Source organism: Gopherus flavomarginatus, chromosome 7 (assembly GCF_025201925.1).
Source record: "Gopherus flavomarginatus isolate rGopFla2 chromosome 7, rGopFla2.mat.asm, whole genome shotgun sequence".
Classification (NCBI taxonomy): Eukaryota; Metazoa; Chordata; order Testudines; family Testudinidae; genus Gopherus; species Gopherus flavomarginatus.
This window is the reverse complement of record NC_066623.1, coordinates 78946204-78963604: the sequence shown is the minus strand read 5'-3', so window position 1 is coordinate 78963604 and position 17401 is coordinate 78946204. Positions and strand designations below refer to the sequence as shown.

General features: G+C 43.6%; 1 protein-coding gene across 4 annotated transcripts in view; it reads left to right on the top strand.

The window, feature by feature from the left end:
* Positions 1-10865: 10865 nt before the first annotated feature.
* AGL (amylo-alpha-1, 6-glucosidase, 4-alpha-glucanotransferase) overlaps positions 10866-17401 on the top strand; it is a 66299-nt gene continuing 59763 nt past the window's right edge. For 2 of the 4 annotated variants that reach the window (XM_050960928.1, XM_050960929.1), the window contains exons 1-4: positions 10866-10944; positions 11265-11414; positions 14945-15155; positions 16364-16530. In XM_050960928.1, the coding sequence (XP_050816885.1) occupies positions 11333-11414; positions 14945-15155; positions 16364-16530 (460 nt within the window). In that variant the 5' untranslated portion in view covers positions 10866-10944; positions 11265-11332. Of the gene's footprint in view, positions 10945-11062; positions 11173-11264; positions 11415-14944; positions 15156-16363; positions 16531-17401 lie in introns of those variants that run through there. The other 2 variants (XM_050960930.1, XM_050960931.1) reach the window with 2 other exon arrangements.

Here is a 17401-nt window from a genome sequence, read left to right as displayed (position 1 = left end):
AGCAAAAGGACTAAAGACTTATTATTCTGTTCTGCTTCCTGTGGAGAGGAGTCCTGCAAATGGACTCCTCTATCAGCTGAATGTGCAGCTCAGAGCATAAGGCAGGAAGGGAGATAAAAACCCCAAACCAAAAGGAATAAGGATCTCTCTGCTGCCTGGACTCAGGCTATTTGGGAGAAGAGGGAAAGTTTCTAGACATAAGCAAGAGATCTCTAGATGCTTGGGCTAGGTAAGCCTTAAAGGACAATCAGAGTTGCTGATTATAGAAGCCTACATTACCTTTGGCAACACAAAATTGTAACTTATGCATGTCTGTTTGCTGGCTTTACTCTAATAAATAACTCTTTCTTTTCCCATTTAATAAATCTTCATATTGCTTATTATAAGATTGGCTACAAGCTTTGTCTTTGGTGTGAGACCTAAAACAAATTGACCTGGGGTGAGTGAGTGACCCTTAGGATTAGAAGTAACTTAAGTATTGCTGTGAATCTTGGTGTAAGGGATCATCTATCATAGAGATGCATTCATCTGGGTGGCAAAATAGACTGGAGTATGTGTTAAGGCAACTCAGGAGTTTGTGCTTGGTGCAGCTGGTTGGTGAACTTTAAGTTTAGAACTCCCAACCAATTTAGAGATTCTGCCCTGACTTCTAACAGTTTACCCAGAGGTTGGTAGTCATGCTTGTGTCACCATTGGGAGCATCACACTCAGTACTGCTTGAAAACGCATAGTATGACAAAATTATATGGCTTTCTGCGCTCTAGTCAAAGCACTTTTTCCTCCTAGAACTTAAGCATGTGTAAGATGTACAGTACAAAATTTCTCACCCCAGGGTGAGAAATTTTGCACATGTTAAATTACATCAAGCAAGGACTCAAGTGTGCCTTGCATATCGGAGCATACAGACTACTGGGTTGGGCTAAGGAATAGGCAGGATGGTGGGGGGGGAGTGGTGCATATTGTCATTCTTCTGGAACCATGGAGATTCCCAGGTAAAGGTAAGATAACTTTAACATAGAAAATAGGCCTCTCTTCCCTGGCATGCAGCTCAGAGTAGCTGCAGGGTTTCAACTCCCTCCTATCTTCTTGAATATTATCTATCTGAAGTGCCTTCTATTCTCTCTCAATGTGAGAGGGACATGGATATTTGCTTGAATAAGCATAATGCAGGAGCTTAAGGACTCTGACATGCTCAGTGTGTGTAAATGAGGAGAGATTAATTAACTAGTGGTAATGAGCTTGGAGTCGGGTTCAAAACCCCAGAAGTCAGTGGGAGTCTTTCCATCAAGTTTAAGATCAGGCTCTGAGGGTATGGCTATACTTACAGTTTTGCAGCGCTGGTAGTTACAGCTGTGTTCGTACAGCTGTGTAGGGCCAGCGCTGCAGTGTGGCCACACTTACAGCAACCAGCGCTGCAGTGTGGCCACATTTGCAGCACTTGCAGTGCTGTTGGGAGTGGTGCATTGTGGGCAGCTATCCCACAGAGCACCTTGTCCCATTTTGGTGCTGTGGCTTGTGGAAAGGGGAAGGAAGTGTGCGGGTCTTTCCGTTTCCTGTTCCAACGCCCTGTGGTGCTTTGCTACACATTCCGAGCAGTTTGGCGGCATTGTGATTCTGCAGCGCTATTTCTGCGATTTTTGTTATAAATGGAGCCTGAGCTGCTGAGGACCTTGCTGATGAATGTTGCCAGCACATCACGCATGGCAGTGGAGCTATTCCTTCAGCTGCAAAGTGACAGTGACAGTGAGGAGTCAGACGATGATATTGAAACGCCTGATGCTCAAGACACTCAATTGCTTGTGGCAGTAACAGATGTGCTCAGCACCGTGGAACGGCGCCTTTGGGCTCGGGAAACCAGCACTCAGTGGTGGGATCACATCCTCCTGCAATCCTGGGATGACGAGCAGTGGCTGCAGAACTTTCGGATGAGAAAAGCCACTTTCATGGGACTGTGTGCTGAGCTCGCCCCTACCCTGCGGCGCAGGGACACGAGATTGAGAGCTGCCCTGCCAGTGGAGAAGCGGGTGGCTATTGCAATCTGGAAGCTGGCAACTCCAGACTGCTTCAGATTGGTGGCGAACCAGTTTGGAGTGGGAAAGTCTACCGTTGGAATGGTGCTGATGCAAGTTTGCACAGCCATTAATCGCACCCTGCTAAGAAGAACTGTGACTCTTGGGAACGTGCAGGACATTGTGGATGGCTTTGCACAAATGGGTTTCCCTAACTGTGGAGGGGCAATAGATGGGACGCATATTCCTATTCTGTCACCACCCCACCTGGCATCAGAGTACGTTAATCGCAAGGGGTATTTCTCCGTGGTCTGCAAGCGCTTGTGGATCACCGTGGGCGTTTCACTGACATTTACTCAGGATGGCCTGGAAAGGTACACGATGCACGCATCTTTCGGAACAGTTCCCTGTTCAGGAGGCTGAGGGCCGGGACTTTTTTCCCAGACTGCAAGATCACAGTAGGGGACGTCGAAATGCCCACTGTGATCCTTGGAGACCCCGCTTACCCCTTAATGCCATGGCTCATGAAACCGTATACAGGGAAGCTTGACAGGAGCAAGGACCGGTTCAACTACAGGCTGAGCCGGTGCAGAATGACTGTGGAGTGTGCTTTTGGCCAATTGAAAGCCCGCTGGCGCTGTCTTTATGGGAAGCTAGATTTGGGGGGGAAAGCAGCATCTCCGCTGTTATATCCGCGTGCTGTACCCTCCATAATATTTGTGAAGGGAAGGGTGAAAGATTCAGTGAGGAATGGACCTCCGAGGTTCGACGCCTAGAGGATGAGTTTGCTCAGCCAGAGAGCAGGGCTACTAGGGAGGCCCAGGAAAGGGCTTCAAGGATTAGGGATGCTTTAAGGGAGCAATTTGATGCTGAGAGCCAACAGTAATGTTTGGTGCCTTTGATGTGCTTTGCTCTACCTTGGGGTACAATATTTACCACTTCCTGCAATAATATAATGTAGTGAAAAAGAAAAAAAATCCTTTATTCAACATACAGTACATAAAAGGCAAGGGGGGTTAGGGTGGTGGACTGTTCATTCACAGGTTTGAGTATGTCCTATTTTGATCACTATTCAATGTCTGCTGCACTTCAGGATTACTATGCTGCAGGGTAATGGGGGTGGAGTGCACAGGGTAAGAATTATAGTTATCAGGGCTGGTAGGTGATCGTACAGGTGTTGGGGGCAGCTGGGGGTAATAAGAAACTGGCTGCTGGAGAAAGTTGTTTTGTGGATATACTGGGGAACAAGAAAGAGGGCTTTGGGAGGGCTGTGGGTTACCACGGTACATATTTGCCTGCATGGCTATGAGAGACTCGAAAGACTCAGTTTGGCGAGCCAGGAGGCTTATCACCTGCTTTGTGGTTTTTTTGGCAGCCAATTCCTTTCTCCTGCTTTCTGTTTGCCTCCATTCATGTACACTCTGTCTCCATTCATACATTTTCTCTCTCCATTCCTGTGTCTTCCTACTTTCTCTGTTGTAGTGAATCATAACTGATTTGATCAATTCCTCTTTTGATTTTCTGGGATTTCGTCTCAAGTTCTGCAATCTACGTGAGGCCGGTGATCTGGCTGCATTAGTCAAGGTCACTAGAAAAAAGAAATCTAAAACCATGTAATACACAGAGGCTACATTGTTTATTATCACACAGTGAAGGACTTTTTAGACTTTTGGTAGCATCCTTCTCACATAACACAGAGAGGGCAGGGAAGCTAAGTCATGGCGAGCAATGGGGTGAGTGGTTTTTCCCCCGAGTTCCCCTTGGGAGTGGGAATTGACCAATGGGTCACTGGGGTTTATCTGCACTGGGTACAGGAGGTAGCTGGTGTCCTGCACAGGGGACAGCAGTGAACAGGAAGGTGGTGAGCTGCTGGCGGGGGGGGTTTGGTCCGCCTTCACGCCTTCCTGCTGGTGAGGTGGGGGGGAACACCGGAGCGCACCGCGTGGCCGGATGCCTGCTGGGAGGAGGGTGGGGAACACCGGAGCGCACCGCCGGGCCAGCTACGTGCTGGGGGGGGAACAACAGAGCGCAATGGGCTGGGGAAATGCAAACCTGGCGCCCTGCACTCAAGTATCCCTAAATTCTCGACAGGGTTTCCTACTGCCAGACATATCACTGCTGCGTGTTACCTGGGAAGAGAGGGAGGGTCTTCTACAGCAATGTGGATACCGCCCTGGCCCCTGTGCAGCTTGCCTGTGTGTAGCCATGGTCCCCCCACCCCTCGCTGCACAGTGGATCGGACGAGTTAGCCTGACCGGGACAAGGACCACGGTGGCTCTCCCGATCAACTTGAGAAAGCAAATTGCAAACGCTCTGGCTGCAACTTTTCAAGAGATTACCGAGGCAGATTACAGAGACGTGATAGAGCAAATCAATGGGCTATTCCACGTTTAGGCATGCATGCAGGCAGCCATAACCACAACCCTCCCCTCCCAAAACATAAAAATCTACTTACCCCGAGCACGATCCTCAGTTTCTTCCTCACCATCAACTTCCTGCTGCTGCGACTGGCTAGCCTCCTCCTGGCTTGAGAAGAGCTCCTGGCTGCATATGTCCTGGGACTCCGGGGTGTCTCCCTCCACGCCAGTAGCCTCACTGTCGCCTTCCTCTACACCCTCCCCAACTTCTCCCTGCTGTGAACTCTCCATCGTGGTCCTCGGAGTGGCAGTGGGGTCATACCCAAGTATGGCATCCAGCTCCTTGTAAAAACGGCAAGTCGTGGGGGCAGCTCCTGAGCGGCGATTTCTCTCACGAGCTTTGCAGTAAGCACTCCTCAGCTCTTTTATTTTGACCCTGCACTGCAACGCATCTCATTCATGGCCCCTTCTCATCAAGGACTGCGATATCTGCCCATAGGTATCATAATTTCTCCTTCTGGAGCGCAGCTGTGCTTGTACAGCCTCCTCACCCCAAACACTTATGAGGTCCTGCAGCTCTGCATTGGTCCATGCTGGGGCTCGTTTGGTGCGTGGAGGCATGGTTGCTGATTGATTGCACTCCACACCTGGCTGAGCAAACAGGAAGGGGATTTTTAAAATTCCCGGGGCATTTAATTGAGGGGTCAGGTGAGCCCAGGGCAGTGGAGTGTGCATGATTACCAGAGAGGCTTCTAAGGTATGCTGGGATACCTACTTATGCCACGGAGGTCAATAAAAACGCTGGTGGGTGTCCACACTTGCTGACCAGCGCTGGATCACCAGCACTAGATCCCCTACACCCGAGGCTCAACCGGGTGTACAGCCAGCGCTGCAACCACGGAGTTGCAGCGCTGGCCGTGCTGTGCAAGTGTGGCCACATCCTAAGTTGCAGCGCTGTAACCCCCTCACCAGCGCTGCAACTCTGTAGTGTAGCCAAGGCCTGAGTTTAGGATGACTAGATGTCCCAATTTTAAAGGGACATTCCTGATTTTTGAGTGAGTCTTATAGACTTATCCCCCCCCTCCTGATTTTTTTTTTTTTTTTTTTTTTTTAAACCCTTGCTGTCTGGTCACCCTATCTGAGTTAACATGCTTGCAGTTGTCACCATGTATTTAAGGCCATCTGATTGATCAGGCATTGATGTCTGCAATAAACCTCTAACAAGGTAATGAAAGACTTTTTTTACACCTGGTATTGCACAGCTTAAAGAATTCTAAAGGTGCTCTTGGGGTACACAGGTTTCATCTGAGAGGAAGCCATGAGACAGGAGACTCTCCAAGAGACTGGAACTGACATAGAAAACATGGTTCATTCAGGTGACTTTATTATGCGTGCACACAAGATGAAAGCTACTATAGCATAAAACCCTCTGTCTCACATACATGTACACAGTACATGAGAGATCAATGGGATTTTGGTTATACAAAAGTTAACATCAATGTGCTGTAATTAAAAGATCCAGTCTAGTTAGCTAATTTTTCACCATGTTAGACTACTTACATTTATATTAAGCTTAAGTTTTATTTTCTCTTTATTTTGTATGCTAAATAAGCTTGAGTTCTTTCAGATTGGAAGTGTTCACTGTTAATCTCCACTGTGACTATCCCTTAGAATGTAATACCTTGACTGCAATGCTAAGTGCTCAAAGGCAAAGGAAACTTCCCAAAATTTGGGGTGGGGTGGAAGAAAGACCTTAAACAAGTTAGGGTGTGGGGGCGGGGGGCAGAGGAAGAAGCTGGTATGGGGGACACCAGGAAAAACACTATCTCGGTTGGTAAAGCATGTTGAGAGACAATCCTGTAGATGCTGTGAAAGGTTTCAAGGGAATATGTCTTAACACCGATTAACTAGTAGCATGTATCAAAAGTGACTCAAATTACATGCCATTAGAGTCTACATCAACCTCCACAAAAGGGCTTCATTTCAGCCTAATTCTCATGTTAACCGGGACCCTAAGGCCAAATAAAGTCTTTAGATACAAGCATGCACAGGAGATTTGCTAATAGCCTAAGGCAGTGGCTCTCAACCGCCAGTACATAATGTTACAACAGGCTACATAAAAAGCACAAGTGATCTCACTAAAACTTCATGTTGACAATGACTTATTTTTACCGCTTTATGTACTATGCAGTGAAATAAAAGTACAGCATATTACCATTTATAATATGGTAAATGAAAAAGTAAGCAAGTTTTCAGGAGCAAGTACTGAGACACTTTAGCATTTTCATGTCTGATGTAAGAAAGTAGTTAAGTGAGGAGTGTATTATGCAAGATAAATCAGACTTCTGAGAAGGGTACAGTAATCTGGAAAGGTTGAGAGCCACTAGCCTAAGGAATTTAGGAGCAAAATCCCATGGATTTATTAATTAGTATTGCAATACCTAAGAGTCCTAATCATGGATCAGGAGCCTACGGTACTAGATATTATACAAACCCAAACAGAGTTCCTTCCCTAAGAGGAGATATAAGAAGAGATTATGCACCCCTAGCAGGTGGTTGAGAAAAAGACTTTGTTGGCATGAGTGCAGTGTCAACACTCCAACATCATAACAATTGTAGACATCATGGGAAAGTTTTAAGGGATGGTTTGAAAGAACAATAAAGTGGCTTTACACAGCATGGAGAGTACCTCCCAAACATGAATGGCAGCAGGGGAGAGAGTATACAAATGCTTGTTTTGAAAAATTTAATAAGTGGGTGATCATAGAATATCAGGGTTGGAAGGGACTTCAGGAGGTCATCTAGTCCATCCCCCTGCTCAAAGCAGTACCCATCCCCCAACTAAATCATCTCAGCCAGGACTTTAAGCCTGACCTTAAAAACCTCTAAGGAAGGAAATTCCACCATCTCCCTAGGTAACCCATTCCAGTGCTTTACTACTCTCCTCGTGAAAGTTTTTTTTTTTCTTTTCCCTAATATCCAACCTAAACCTCCCCCACTGTTATGTCATCTGGTACCACTGAAGTTCTAGATCCAGCCCTATTTGGAACCCCCTTTCAGGTAGTTGACAGCTGCTATCAAATCCCCCTCATTCTTCTCTTCTGCAGACTAAATAATCCCAGTTCCCTCAGCTTCACCTCATAAATCATGTGCTCCAGCCCCCTAATCATTTTTGTTGCCCTCCACTGGACTCTTTCCAATTTTCCACATCCTTCTTGTAGTGTGGGGCCCAAAACTGGACACAGTACTCCAGATGAGGTCTCACCAATGCTGAATAGAGGAGAATGATCATGCCCCTTGATCTGCAGACAATGCCCCTACTTATACAGCCCAAAATGCTGTTAGCCTTCTTGGAAACAACAGCACAGTGGCTCATATCCAGCTTCTTGGCCATTGTAACCCCTAGGTCCTTTTCTGCAGAACTGCTACCTAGCCACTTGGCCAATCCCTAGTCTGTAGCAGTGCATGGGATTCCTCTGTCCTAAGTGCAGGACTCTGTACTTGTCCTTGTTGAACCTTTATCAGATTTCTTTTTCTGAGGGAGAATTACATCATGAGCCAATCAGAAGCATGAGTCAACCTCTTTGTACTGAAGGAGTGATGATAGGTAGGATGGGGCTAGGTGAAAAATGAATTCAGGTAGCTTGTTTGATATGGCAGAGAAGAGGGAGCTAGTGGGCAGATGCAAATAAGGGTGTGAGATGGTCAAAGAAATCGCTCAGAAGAATGATCTTCGCAGCAGCATTCTGAATGTGTAAGAACAGGGCAAGATTATATTTGTCAAGGCCAGAGAGAAAGATGTTGCAGTAATCAAGGCACAAGCTGAGAGTTTTAGCTGTAGATGGATAGGCAAGCCCTTCCCTTATAGATGCAGTGCAGAAAGAATCTGCACGATTTAGACAAACTTGCAGAGAGGTCTGTGCCAAAGATTACATCCAGGTTATGGGCCTGAGTGACAGTCATGATGCTCATGGGGAGTTGGCGGGGGGAGGTATTTTTTGGTGAAAGCACTGTTTTAGCCACATTGAGCTTGAGCTGACTATCAGACATGCACAGGATGATATCAGAAAAACAGATCAAGAGTTATACTCCTAAACCCCACACAGGCTTGGAAAAAATTTCCCCAGCAATTCCTGTTGACTTTTAATGTGCCAAAAGGTGTACCCAAGGGAAGAATCTGATTCTGTATTCATGTAAAATTACAAGCGCTGTAATCTTGCATTAAGTAACTCGACACTTTTGTATTTGGATTTTATTTTAAATGTTACAGATGTGGACTATGGGGCCAATCCTGCAAAATGGATTTTGGAATTTGAGGATGGTCATCACCTTTCAAAGATGCTTGGTATTTTGCAGACTTTTTTGCTGTATGTCCAGTAATGGCTAGCTGCTTTGCCTTCTGTCATTCACTGAGCATGTGCTAGATGAACAGGGTAGTTTCTCCATCAGTATATCTTTCCAGGTGCTGTATTACTGACATTTTTTTGATTTGAAAAATGTGTTGAAATGTTATCTGCTTATGTCCTAATCTTTTTTAGGATTCAAAATGTTTCTCTTATAATCTTGTATGATTTTCCTTCTGCTCTTTTGGGGGTGCTTATGGGGAAAAATTATTCTCATGGTGGTTTTATAGATTGTTAATAAAATCTTTTAAAAATTGAAAGCTTTAAGAGACTTTTTTTAAAAAAAGGAAAAATATTAACTTTATTCACCATGTTTAAGAGTCATCTTGGTGAACTTTAGGAGACAGTAATATTTATCCTTTTAACTTAATAGGATACTAGTTTTAAGTTACAAAAATAAGCATTTGAATAATGGAATTAAGCGCACTTTTCGAATTCACATTATCTATACTTTCTCCCAACTAGGGTGACCAGATGTCCCAATTTTATAGGGACAGTCCTGATTTTTGGGTCTTGTATAGGCTCCTATTGTCTTCCCATCCAATTTTTCACATTTGCTGTCTGGTCACCCTACTCCCAACACACAAACCTTTGCTTTCTGTTGTGGTGAAAGTATTCAGACACCACACAAACTGCTTTAATTACTGCAAGAGCAGTTGTTTGCTCTGCGGCTTTGTGTGCTCTGTGAGGTATAGTCTCTGTAGGAGAAAAGGAAGAAACCTTTCAACAATTCTCAATTTTCTATTCTCACTAGCTTTTTACTTATTACTTATTTCACTCAGCAACATGCTGCCTGTGCAAACATAAAAAGCAATAACCAGACAGTGACTGTAAATTGAGAAGTGTGTTTTTTTATAGTCCTAGGTAATGAAAATAGACTGACCTTCGCTAGCTGCAAGCTTGACTTTTTTGGTGGTGTCAGTTAATGATAGATCAGTGGTGAGATGCTTGTAGCAACTGTTCTATTTTGTTGCACTATTAGGCTGCTAAGGCAGTGGTCAGAGAGGCTAGGTAACTGTATTTCAGATTACAGTATTAAGAAAAGCATGAAAGTGCCTTAACAGAAGAGTAGTGTGGTTTACAAAGGCAATGTTATGTATACTACATGTAGTAGACATTTAAGGTTTCTTTCCTTCCTTATATTTTGGCTCAGTATAGATCCTTTAATCTTCTTATTCAGTGGTGGTATATACACCAGCTGACATATCACCTTTTTACAGTAGAATATAGCAGAAGAATTGGAACCTATGGATAGTTTTGTCCACTGGAAGCGAGGAGCAGTGTGCTTATTTACCACAGCTGCTTTCCACTGTCATTTTTATCTATGTACTGCCCTGTTTTTTGTTTTTTTTTTTGAAAGAGATTGTGGAGAATTGGTGATGTACAGAACACTTGAATGATTAGGCCCTTGGTAAGAGACAACTGCCATGTGGTTTTGAAACAGGTTTAAAAAAAAATTGTCAACTTTAAATTTGTGTCCATTTTGCTATTAAACAGGAGATATTACCAGAAACAAATCTTTAATTACAGCTGCCACATAATCTGTGGTGAGTCATTTGTATAATATGCATACACCTACAACCTCTTAAATTCATTGGCACAGTTAGTAGCAAAGTATCAATTAGAAAAAACTGAATAACAGTAACAAGACCTTCCCCTATCTCTGAAAGCTTTTAGTGTACAGGGACCTTAGCGTGAATTACATGCAGTGGAAGAAGACAAAAGGTGGAAGGGGTACAGCTGTTAGGACAGACAGCTGATTAAAACTCTAGGGCTGGGGTAACTTCTCCTCCAGGAGTGAGTGGAAGCTGATGAGCCCTGGCTTGACCTGTTGGATCTCCCTCCCGCACTGCTGGGCGGGGATAGTACAGCCACAAGCGTCCGTGTGTAAATAAACACAATAGCTGGCTGCACAGAATTTAAAATCGTCCAGTTCAAAGCCCATTTCCCAGCAGCAGCTCCTGCATCCCCTACCCCGTGCAACCCCCTCCCCTCCCTTCAGCCGCTCCTCTCGCGGGAGCTCCGCCACCTCCCGCCCTGTCAGTGTCTGGCCGCGGCGCAACCAATAAAGTTGGTGCGAGGCTGGCGGCTCTGGGCGCTGCGTTCCGGTGAGGTGAGGAGCCGCCCGGCCTGTAGCAGGCGGAGGCCCCAGTGCTCGCTGCGGAGGAGCCGCCCGTGAGTAGCCCCGCGCTGGCAGCTATTTATATAGCCCCGGGGTGGGACGCGATGCCAGGCGACTCCCCCGCCCCCTGCGCGCCCCGGGCCGAGGGCGCATTGTACAGGGAGACTGACAGGAGCAGCCCCTCCGGCCGCCGCTGTCTGTCTGCCTGCGGCTCGGCCCTGCGCGCCGGGACTGGGCCTCCTTCCCCGCTTCTCCCCTGGGCGCTCTCCGGGCTGGGCGATGTAAGTCTGGCTCCCGCGGGGCTGGGGCTGGGGCTCCTTCCTGCTCTCCTGGCTGCTGACTTGTGAGGGGTGGTTTGGTTTTGTTTTTGTAGGGGTCGCTCCGGTATTTCCGACGTCGAGTGTCTCCCCTTGAAAGAGGCCAAGTCACCGGGCAGCGAAAATGCCCCCTAGTAACCAGACTCGAGTTTTGCTTCTCAGCGACATGGAAAAGCAGGAGAAGACCCTCTTCAGGCTTGAGCAAGGTCAGTGCTGGCAGGTAGCGGCTCTGCTGTGCGCAGCGCTGGTTAGTAACCGAAGGGAGATTCTAGGCAGCTCTTAGGTAAGCCAGCACTGAAATTCATTAATGAAAATGATCGTGGAGCGCTGTAGTTTTTCCTTCACCCGTTATCTGTCTCACACACTCACGCTGTGTTTAGGTTAGTTGCTGTCCTTTGGTACTGTAGTGCTCTTTGTATGGCGTTGATTGTTTGTGTGGTGATAGCTTTAGAGCCCACAATCATGGATCGATCAGTGGGTGACTAGATGTCCCTATTTTATAGGGACAATCCTGATATTTGGGCTTTTTCTTATATAGGCTCCTATTACCTACCCCCCCCCCCATCCCGATTTTTCTCACCTGCTGTCTGGTCACCCTGTCAGTGTGAGTTGTAAAACACTTTCAGGCTGAAAGGCAAATTGTATGTAAAAAGCAAAATCACTATTCCAATTAAATATGAACCTAGTTTAAGACTGCACCTGAAGGATGGTATAGCTGTAGCACTCCCATATCCATCATGACTTTGGTCCCTGTCTTTGCTATTTATAAAAGTTTTCATAATCCAATTTTTTTTGTGCAGTACTAAATATATTATGTACAAATCCCATGTCTTAGTTGTAGGGATATGAATTATTTATGTCTTCAGTCCTTTTTTTGGGTCACAGGTAAGATTTGAAAAGACATGTTTGTGTGCTAAATGCGTTACAGCAATGCTGTAATTTGCAATTATTTCTCATGTTAGTAAATAATTGTAATTATTTTTAAGTATACCCATCAAGCTGTTAGTGAAAGATATATTTGGACTGGTATCATCTTGGTCAGCAATCTCAGCCCATGAACTGTTTAAGATCAAAATGTTATCTGAGGTCTTTATTCTTCCTTGTATATTGTTTCTTTTTTTAAAGGGGCAACAGTAAAAGTTTTAACTGTCACCAGAAAGATTTTAAAAAATTGTCTAAGAATGGTTGATTTATGAATTTACCGTACTTTTAAAATACTTTCAGAACAGCACAACGTTTTTTTTACCCTTCTATAAAACTAGAAGTGTGCTTAAATATTTAGATTTCAGAATTTGCTGAATGATTAGTATGTGAATTTACCAGAAACTTTTATCATTAATGAACAAAGTGCAGAGTCGGTTCTGACCTCCTTATTAACTTTTCTTCAGGCTATGTAAGCTTTGTTTGGAGGCCGCTGAAGATTTGAAAGCCATACTTTTGAAATTGCCTAAGTTGATAGCTAGTTGAGGGAGAGAGTAGCTAATTTAGGCAGAGCATTCCTGGAATCAGTACTGTTACTGTAAGGGAGTAAGAGCTCTAAGGTATATAACCCTGTAGCGTGATCTAATTTTAGCAGATTCAATAAGGAAATGTCAAGACTATAGTGAGGAGAAATTGCCTGAACTTTCTGAGGGTACGTCTTCAGTAGCAACGTTAAAGCACTGCTGCGGCAGCTCTTTAATGTGGCTTGTGTAGTCGCGACTATAAAAACACCCCCATAAGAGGAATAGCTACCAGTGCTGGGAGTGCGGCTTCTAGCGCAGGTGCATTATCTACACTGGCACTTTACAGCACTGAAACTTGCACCGCTCAGGGGGGTGTTTTTTCATATTCCTGAGTGAGAAAGTTGCAGCGCTGTAAAATGCCAGTGTAGACAAGCCCCAAGAGTGATTTTTGTGTACAATTTTTACAACCAAGTTAGCTATGTTTTTCGTTGATAGGCACCCAAATCCTGAAACTGTTGTTCAGCCTTTGCACTATTATGTGCTTAGAGAGTGTCTTTTTTTTTTTTTTTTTTATGTTTAGTGGATGATAGGCTAAACTTCATTTGGCATGGGCTATTTAAATGTACTTGGATAGCTGGACTCTGATATTTGGTTGTGCTGGCACAATTCCATTTGTTGAGCAACTTTTTTTATTTAATCAGGATAATGTAATTCAGTTGTTTAACTTTTTTACATGTTACACCACAATTTTAAACTCTTTTTCTAATATATGATTGGTTTGTCTGTTCTTTAGACTACACGTAGAACTTCCTTACCAGGAAGACAAAACAGCTGAGAGTCTTTTGCTTTTTAACTGAAGAATGAATAAACACTTTTTAAAAAAAATCATGGATTCTAAGATCCTGGTCCTGCAGTTAACTGTCCATTGAAGTCACTGTGGCCCTGCAGGGGTTCACGGCTGTGTGTGGGTGTAGTCAGTTGCAAGATTGAGGCCTCAATCAGTAATGGTTGTTGCCTTGCAAGTGCTTAAGCATCTGTCCAGTTTTACTCATGTGAGCAGACCAGGCTTTTAAGGCCGTGATACTACAGTCCGATTCTTTCAGGCACACACATGCACTGAGGCCTGTTGGCTTAAATGAAATTCCATGTGAACAGGTGGATTAGATTATAGAATTGGGGACAAATGTTTCCATTTTAGGGTATTAAGGTTTCAAACTTGCAATTTACAATTTGTGGATGAGCAGTTGCACCCAAGAAGAGTCCCATGGAAGTCACTAGGGCTCCATGCAAATATGGAGCTGTAAATTGCAAGAGTGGGGCCTCAGTCTGTAACTTCATTTATATTTTCAAAAAATGTAAAGGTTTTTGGATTTGTTCAGTTGAATACTCCATGAAATGTAAACATATCTAAAATATTTTCATTTTCAAGTTTGGTCTTCTATTTTTCACAAATACCTATCTTCCCAGTTCAGTTAAATTTAACGAATGAGTGTCAACTTAGAACCTTGTCAGTTTAATTTAAAAAAAAAAAAAAAAAAAAAAGGTAAAAAGTAAATTCAGGTGCTACATATTCCCAAGTTCTTGTGCCAATGTATGTGGTTTGAGAGTCATATTTTCCTGTTGTGCTTTTATATTTAAGAATTATTTTCTTTCTCTGTTATGTGAAAGATTCACATAAATATGAGAAACTGACTGGACAGAAAATGCTTTCAAGTGCACAACGAGAAACAGACTAGAGAAAAATAGCTTTTTTTCCCCCACTCCGTTTTTCATGTCAATTATAGTAATGTTGGGTGTTACACGTAACAAAAATAGGTAAAATATGGGTTTTTAATTGGCATTTAAATAAAAAATGTGTACCCCATCTCTATATATTATGTATTAAAAATGAGATGACTGTTTAGACAGTAATACTTGTGTCATCTCACAATTCTTCCAAAACTGCAATAAATAACTTTTTCCAGGCATTTTTTGTTACTGTATTGTATTTGAGCAGAAATAGAAATAAAGTGCTCTGAAGAGGGATAATTTTTCCCATTTCAGGGTTCTAGTTGGTTTTGAATGGTAACAGAAGCAGAAATAATTATTACAGCATCATTATCTGTTGATGAGAAATGGCAGTAAAATAAAAACATTCTCTTAATTTTACACCCAATACACCTATTTAGAATTATGTCCCCATCTATTAACTTAAAATCTTCATATTGTGAATTGCAGTAATAAACCAAAAGATTTAGTCTTTAATTTTAATAAATGAGGTTTTTTTAAAACTCATTCTCTTTTCTATTGAGGTTTTGAACTGCAGTTCCGACTGGGCCCAACATTACAAGGCAAGCATGTTACAGTGTACACTAATTACCCAGCTTCTGGAGAATTATTCTGTCGCCGCAAGTTTAGGGCACTGTCATGGCACAACCCAACAGGAAGAGAAGATGATTCTGACAAATATTGTAAACTGGATCTCCAAATTTCTGGATCATACCAGTATTATTTCAGTCATGAGTAAGTGGAGCTTTTTACATATGAAAAACTGCAATCTTTCCCTCACTACTCCATGTATCTCAGTCTTGACCTAGAACTATGAGGTGTAAGACCGTAATTCAGTTTCCGTATCAGTGCAGTCATTTGACCTCTGCAGAAGACTGTCCAAAAGGATGCAAGATGTGGTTTTTGATGCTGCAGTATTTTAGGGAGTACTCAGAACAAATTTGATCATCTATTTGTTTATGAATTTTGGAAAGGCAGTCCATGCCTGCAAGGTTTCAAAGTCAGCATTCTAATGGTACAAATAATTAATAGACTTGGAAGGTTGTGAGAGATCAGACATTAAAATAAGTAGTCTTCCTTAAATAGCTTTAGGTTTTGTTCCACTCAGTTCTGACCTCTAGCTGCTACCAGAGCAAGCAATCATGTTCAAAACCTATGAAACATTAACCCATTCATCTCGAATGTCAGTGATTTTTTTTTTTGAGGTCTTGAGACAGTATAAGAATGAAAGTAAGATGCTAATCAGAACTCAGATTTTTTTAATCAAGTCTAGTGCAATCAATCAATTTGTAGTGTATTGTACCTCACCTGTTACCATTGTTTAAGAGCTGATAGCTTTGGGACCTTTGTGGCTGATCAGGACCATAAAAATCTTACAGGTTCTCAGCCTGGACCAGTAATCAGAGGAAAAATTTTGATGACTGTTTATAAGTTTTCACCATCAGCTGTATTTCCTCTAATGATCATGTTTTGAGAATACTCATGTTCATTCTATTAAAAAATTGCTGAGTAGAGGAATGGGGGAAGGGGTTAAGAATACTTGGTGCCTCATAGGTTCAGTCACTGTTTTTGACCCCAATCCAGTCTGAGCAGGCTGATTCTCATATCTTCACAAAGCTGCATTGAAATCCATAGGACTTCAAACAGTCCTACAGGTCTACTCACATGGATCCAACTGTAGGACTGAGGTCATCTGTATGTTTTTCTCCAGAAAAAGGCCTTGTTGTACTTCATGTTCTGCCTCCGAAACTTACATTTGAGTCTAAATGCATCCATAAATTGGGGAAATGGTGGAAACTACTCTGAGTTTGAAAGATCGGTAACTGTTTTGTGGCTAAAATGGGATGATTTTAAACTACCAGATTGTGGACTGGTTTCTGTAGAAATAGCTGGTGCAATGGGCATTTGCTTTTCCAGTGTTTAATAGACTCAATTTATTCTAGAAATGAGAAAAGTGGTGGAGGTTACATAGTTGTGGATCCTATTTTGCGTGTTGGAGCTGATAATCAAGTATTGCATTTGGACTGTGTTACACTCCAGACATTCCTAGCTAAGTGTCTGGGACCATTTGAAGAATGGGAAGATCGTCTTAAAGTTGCAAAAGAATCAGGTAATAACCATATACTCTGTAAAGGTAATTTTTAAGGGATACAGTTTATATTTATACTGTTTGTTTTACCAGTATCTGTTACACAGTTCATATATCTTTTTGTAGTTTGCAGTTTTATGAAAATAGTTATGAAACTGAATTCAGTGTTAAACATATAATAGAACAAACTAGTCTGGTTATTAAAATATTTGCTTTGAAAGACAAGTATTTGGGAATCACCTTTAAAAAGTGATCTAAATTTTTGGATTGTTTGTTTTGATTTTTGTTTCACATAGATGTGAAGTTTGTAGAATTGATTGGAATGGTGGACAAGAGGTGGGGATAAATCTGAGATGGGAAGAGTGGTTTAAATCTTACCTTAAAACAGGGGCAGGCAAACTTTTTGGCCTGAGGTCCGCATCGGGTTTCAAAAATTGTGTGGAGGGCCAGTTAAGGGAGGGGGTCGTGGCCCGGCCTCCACCTCCCTATCTGTGCCCCCCATCTGCGCCCCCCCCCGGACCCCTGCCCCATCCAACCCCCCCTGTCCCCTGATTGCCCCTGAATCCTTGCCACCCCATCCAACCCCTCCTCTCAATCCTGATGGGACCCCCGGGACCCCTGCCCTATCCAACCACCCCTTCTCCCTGCAATCACTGCCCCCCTGCCCCCATTCAACCCTCTGTTCCCCCCCTGACCACCATCCCAAACTCCCCTGCCCTCTATCCATCCACCCTGCCCCCTTACTGTGCTGCCTGGAGCACTGATGGCTGGCAGGACTACAACTGCACTGCCTGGCTGGAGCCGGGCCACACTGCTGCTGCTACCGCTGCCTCCGCCACCGCAAAGCACCGGGTCAGGCTGGGCTCTTCAGCTGCACTGCCCCAGGAGCTCA